We start from the raw sequence: 5,000 nt of genomic DNA, 5'->3' as shown, positions 1-5,000 counted from the left end.
CACCCTTCCTCCCTCCTTTTCCCTTCCTTCTCACCCTTCCTCCCTCCTTTTCCTTCCTTCTCACCCTTCCTCCCTCCTTTTCCCTTCCCTCTCACCCTTCCTCCCTCCTTTTCCCTTCCTTCTCACCCTTCCTCCCTCCTTTTCCCTTCCTTCTCACCCTTCCTCCCTCCTTTTCCCTTCCCTCTCACCCTTCCTCCCTCCTTTTCCCTTCCCGTTCACCCTTCCTCCCTCCTTTTCCCTTCCTGTTCACCCTTCCTCCCTCCTTTCCCTTCCCTCTCACCCTTCCTCCCTCCTTTTCCCTTCCCTCTCACCATTCCTCCCTCCTTTTCCCTTTCCGTCTTCCTCCCCTCTCGTCCTCCTCTCTCCATCCCTGTTTTTTTCCAGAACATGTTGGTGGAGAAGGTGGATCAGATGATGGAGTGGAGCTCCAGGCGTTCTGTGATCCGGATGAACGGCGATAAGTTCCGGAGGTTCGTCAAGGCCCCGCCCCGGAACTACTCGGTCATCGTGATGTTCACTGCGCTGCAGCCACAGAGGCAGTGCTCCGTCTGCAGGTATGGAACCCCTCCGCACCGCCACACGACCACAGACACGAGGCGCTATGCTACACAGCACTGGGTACAGTTTTTGCAGGTTTTTGCTCCAGGCCAGTGTGTTGAGACCATGTGAAATACACTTGAAATTAATAGTGATTTGATTTGAAGATCAGGATGAGCTGTTTATTTGAATCAGGGATGCAGCAGGTAGCCTAGAGGTCAGAGGGTTGTGCCAGTAACCCGAAGATGGCTGGTTAGGTGAAAGACATGTGGATGATAGTTTGATCCAGGGGCGCTGTACTTCTATGTCTGACCCTGTAAAACAACACATTTCACTGCACCTATCTGGCCTGTGTGACAATAAAACATAGATTTCTGTGATTATCTTGGAACAAAATGATGCACACACAGCAGCCCTTCAGGCCTGGAGTTTCCCACCTCGGCCCAATCACTCAATACAAGATAATACAAATCAATCATACAGTTGATGAAAGAGACTAAACAGAATAAAGAAAAGGATGATGACCTTTTGTTTGATCTCTAGTGATGACCCATCAACAACTCTACAGAACAGTCAGTCTATTCAGTCTAGATCTACATTTGGGTATAGGGGGGAGTTTAAAGACAACGACATAGGCTGAAGTCATCATGCCCTTTTGACCTCTGGTGATAGTCCATCAACCTGCCAGTCTGTTCAGTCTAGATCTATGTTTGGCTATGACATAGACTACAATCAACATGACCTGTTGACCTGTAGTGATGACCTCCAGACAGTGATCTACTCTACATAACAGCCAGTGTGTTCAGTCTAGATCTCCGTTTTGGGGCCCGGTGTCTCACCAGGGTGTTTCTCTCCTCAAGGAGCCTTCACACGGAGAACCCTTCACACGGAGAACCCTTCACACGGAGAACCCAGCCGTTCGCTTCATTGAATAAAGATGACGCCGACCAGGGAATAATCATGTGTATTACGGAAATAGAGGAAGTTAATTTAATCCACACTGACCTTTCCCACTCCCATCATCCTCTCTGTTCCCCGTGACCCATAATGCTTTTTTAATCATCTGCTGTCGACTCAAATCACTTCATTATTTATCTCTCTCTCCCTCTCTCTCTGTTCGTCTTGTTTTCTGTTTTCCCTCGCCCTCTCTCTCTGTTCGTCTTGTTTTCTGTTTTTCCCTCGCCCTCTCTCTCTGGTCCTCTTGTTTTCTGTTTTTCCCTCGCCCTCTCTCTCTGGTCCTCTTGTTTTCTGTTTTTCCCTCGCCCTCTCTCTCTGTTCCTCTTGTTTTCTGTTTTTCCCTCGCCCTCTCTCTCTGGTCCTCTTGTTTTCTGTTTTCCCTCGCCCTCTCTCTCTGGTCCTCTTGTTTTCTGTTTTTCCCTCGCCCTCGCCCTCTCTCTCTGGTCCTCTTGTTTTCTGTTTTTCCCTGCCCTTTCTGTTCCTCTTGTTTTCTGTTTTTCCTCGCCCTCTCTCTCTGTTCCTCTTGTTTTCTGTTTTTCCCTCGCCCTCTCTCTCTGGTCCTCTTGTTTTCTGTTTTCCCTCGCCCTCTCTCTCTGGTCCTCTTGTTTTCTGTTTTTCCCTCGCCCTCTCTCTCTGGTCCTCTTGTTTTCTGTTTTCCCTCGCCCTCGCCCTCTCTCTCTGGTCCTCTTGTTTTCTGTTTTTCCCTGTTTTTCGTCTTGTTTTCTGTTTTTCCCTCGCCCTCTCTCTCTGTTCGTCTTGTTTTCTGTTTTTCCCTCGCCCTCTCTCTCTGTTCCTCTTGTTTTCTGTTTTTCCCTCGCCCAATCTCTCTCTCTGTTCCTCTTGTTTTCTGTTTTTCCCTCGCCCTCTCTCTCTGTTCCTCTTGTTTTCTGTTTTCCCTCGCCCTCTCTCTCTGTTCCTCTTGTTTTCTGTTTTTCCCTCGCCCTCTCTCTCTGTTCCTCTTGTTTTCTGTTTTCCCTCGCCCTCTCTCTCTGTTCCTCTTGTTTTCTGTTTTCTGTTTCTTGTTTTCTGTTTTTCCCTCGCCCTCTCTCTGTTCCTCTTGTTTTCTGTTTTCCCTCGCTCTCTCTCTCTGTTCCTCTTGTTTTCTGTTTTTCCCTCGCCCACTCTCTCTGTTCCTCTTGTTTTCTGTTTTTCCCTCTCTCTCTCTGTTCCTCTTGTTTTCTGTTTTTCCCTCGCCCTCTCTCTCTGGTCTTCTTGTTTTCTGTTTTCCCTCGCCCTCTCTCTCTGTTCCTCTTGTTTTCTGTTTTTCCCTCGCCCTCTCTCTCTGTTCCTCTTTTTCTGTTTTTCCCTCGCCCTCTCTCTCTGTTCCTCTTGTTTTCTGTTTTTCCCTCGCCCTCTCTCTCTGTTCCTCTTGTTTTCTGTTTTTCCCTCGCCCTCTCTCTCTGTTCCTCTTGTTTTCTGTTTTTCCCTCTCTCTCTCTGTTCTTGTTTTCTGTTTTTCCTCGCCCTCTCTCTCTGTTCCTCTTGTTTTCTGTTTTTCCCTCGCCCTCTCTCTCTGTTCCTCTTGTTTTCTGTTTTTCCCTCGCCCTCTCTCTCTGTTCCTCTTGTTTTCTGTTTTTCCCTCGCCCTCTGTTCCTCTTGTTTTCTGTTTTTCCTCGCCCTCTCTCTCTGTTCCTCTTGTTTTCTGTTTTTCCCTCGCCCTCTCTCTCTGTTCCTCTTGTTTTCTGTTTTTCCCTCGCCCTCTCTCTCTGTTCCTCTTGTTTTCTGTTTTCCCTCGCCCTCTCTCTCTGGTCCTCTTGTTTTCTGTTTTTCCCTCGCCTCTCTCTCTGGTCCTCTTGTTTTCTGTTTTTCCCTCGCCCTCTCTCTCTGGTCCTCTTGTTTTCTGTTTTTCCCTCACCCACTCTCTCTGGTCCTCTTGTTTTCTGTTTTTCCCTCGCCCTCTCTCTCTGGTCCTCTTGTTTTCTGTTTTTCCCTCGCCCTCTCTCTCTCTGTTCCTCTTGTTTTCTGTTTTTCCCTCGCCCTCTCTCTCTGTTCCTCTTGTTTTCTGTTTTTCCCTCGCCCTCTCTCTCTGGTCCTCTTGTTTTCTGTTTTTCCCTCACCCACTCTCTCTGGTCCTCTTGTTTTCTGTTTTCCCTCGCCCTCTCTCTCTGTTCCTCTTGTTTTCTGTTTTTCCCTCGCCCTCTCTCTCTCTGGTCCTCTTGTTTTCTGTTTTTCCCTCGCCCTCTCTCTCTGTTCCTCTTGTTTTCTGTTTTTCCCTCGCCCTCTCTCTCTGTTCCTCTTGTTTTCTGTTTTTCCCTCGCCCTCTCTCTGTTCCTCTTGTTTTCTGTTTTTCCCTCGCCCTCTCTCTCTGTTCCTCTTGTTTTCTGTTTTCCCTCGCCCACTCTCTCTGTTCCTCTTGTTTTCTGTTTTTCCTCGCCCTCTCTCTCTGTTCCTCTTGTTTTCTGTTTTTCCCTCGCCCTCTCTCTCTGGTCTTCTTGTTTTCTGTTTTTCCCTCGCCCTCTCTCTGTTCCTCTTGTTTTCTGTTTTCCCTCGCCCTCTCTCTCTGTTCCTCTTGTTTTCTGTTTTTCCCTCGCCCTCTCTCTCTGTTCCTCTTGTTTTCTGTTTTTCCCTCGCCCTCTCTCTCTGTTCCTCTTGTTTTCTGTTTTTCCCTCGCCCTCTCTCTCTGTTCCTCTTGTTTTCTGTTTTTCCCTCGCCCTCTCTCTCTGTTCCTCTTGTTTTCTGTTTTTCCCTCGCCCTCTCTCTCTGTTCCTCTTGTTTTCTGTTTTCCCTCGCCCTCTCTCTCTGTTCCTCTTGTTTTCTGTTTTTCCCTCGCCCTCTCTCTCTGTTCCTCTTGTTTTCTGTTTTTCCCTCGCCCTCTCTCTCTGTTCCTCTTGTTTTCTGTTTTTCCCTCGCCCTCTCTCTCTGTTCCTCTTGTTTTCTGTTTTTCCCTCGCCCTCTCTCTCTGTTCCTCTTGTTTTCTGTTTTTCCCTCGCCCTCTCTCTCTGGTCCTCTTGTTTTCTGTTTTTCCCTCGCCCTCTCTCTCTGGTCCTCTTGTTTTCTGTTTTTCCCTCACCCTCTCTCTCTGGTCCTCTTGTTTTCTGTTTTTCCCTCGCCCTCTCTCTCTGTTCCTCTTGTTTTCTGTTTTTCCCTCGCCCTCTCTCTCTGGTCCTCTTGTTTTCTGTTTTTCCCTCGCCCTCTCTCTCTGTTCCTCTTGTTTTCTGTTTTTCCCTCGCCCTCTCTCTCTGGTCTCTTGTTTTCTGTTTTTCCCTCACCCACTCTCTCTGGTCCTCTTGTTTTCTGTTTTTCCCTCGCCCTCTCTCTCTGTTCCTCTTGTTTTCTGTTTTTCCCTCGCCCTCTCTCTCTGTTCCTCTGTTTTCTGTTTTTCCCTCGCCCTCTCTTCCTGCTCTCAACGACGGCAGGGCCAACTTCGACGTATGCATTTATATATCCATTCATATTAAAATGATTCATCTTAACCAGGAAACAAGGTTTCCTTTCAATTTGAGGATGTCACTCCGAAGCGCATTAGTTAATGTCACGCGCCAGCTCTCTCTGCTTCGCAATTGGAAC

The 5,000-nt window shown here is 48.0% G+C and overlaps 1 protein-coding gene across 2 annotated transcripts in view; it reads left to right on the top strand.

Annotated features, from left to right (window-relative positions):
• tusc3 (tumor suppressor candidate 3) overlaps positions 1 to 5,000 on the top strand; it is a 123,588-nt gene that overhangs the window by 38,369 nt on the left and 80,219 nt on the right. For both annotated transcript variants that reach the window (XM_042318324.1, XM_042318325.1), the window contains exon 2: positions 385 to 554. In XM_042318324.1, coding sequence (XP_042174258.1) covers positions 385 to 554 — 170 coding nt within the window. The remainder of the gene's footprint in view (positions 1 to 384; positions 555 to 5,000) is intronic.

Source organism: Oncorhynchus tshawytscha, unplaced genomic scaffold, assembly GCF_018296145.1.
Source record: "Oncorhynchus tshawytscha isolate Ot180627B unplaced genomic scaffold, Otsh_v2.0 Un_contig_1016_pilon_pilon, whole genome shotgun sequence".
Classification (NCBI taxonomy): domain Eukaryota; kingdom Metazoa; phylum Chordata; class Actinopteri; order Salmoniformes; family Salmonidae; genus Oncorhynchus; species Oncorhynchus tshawytscha.
Note: the sequence above shows the minus strand (reverse complement) of the source record. Positions and strands in the feature narration are given on the sequence as shown.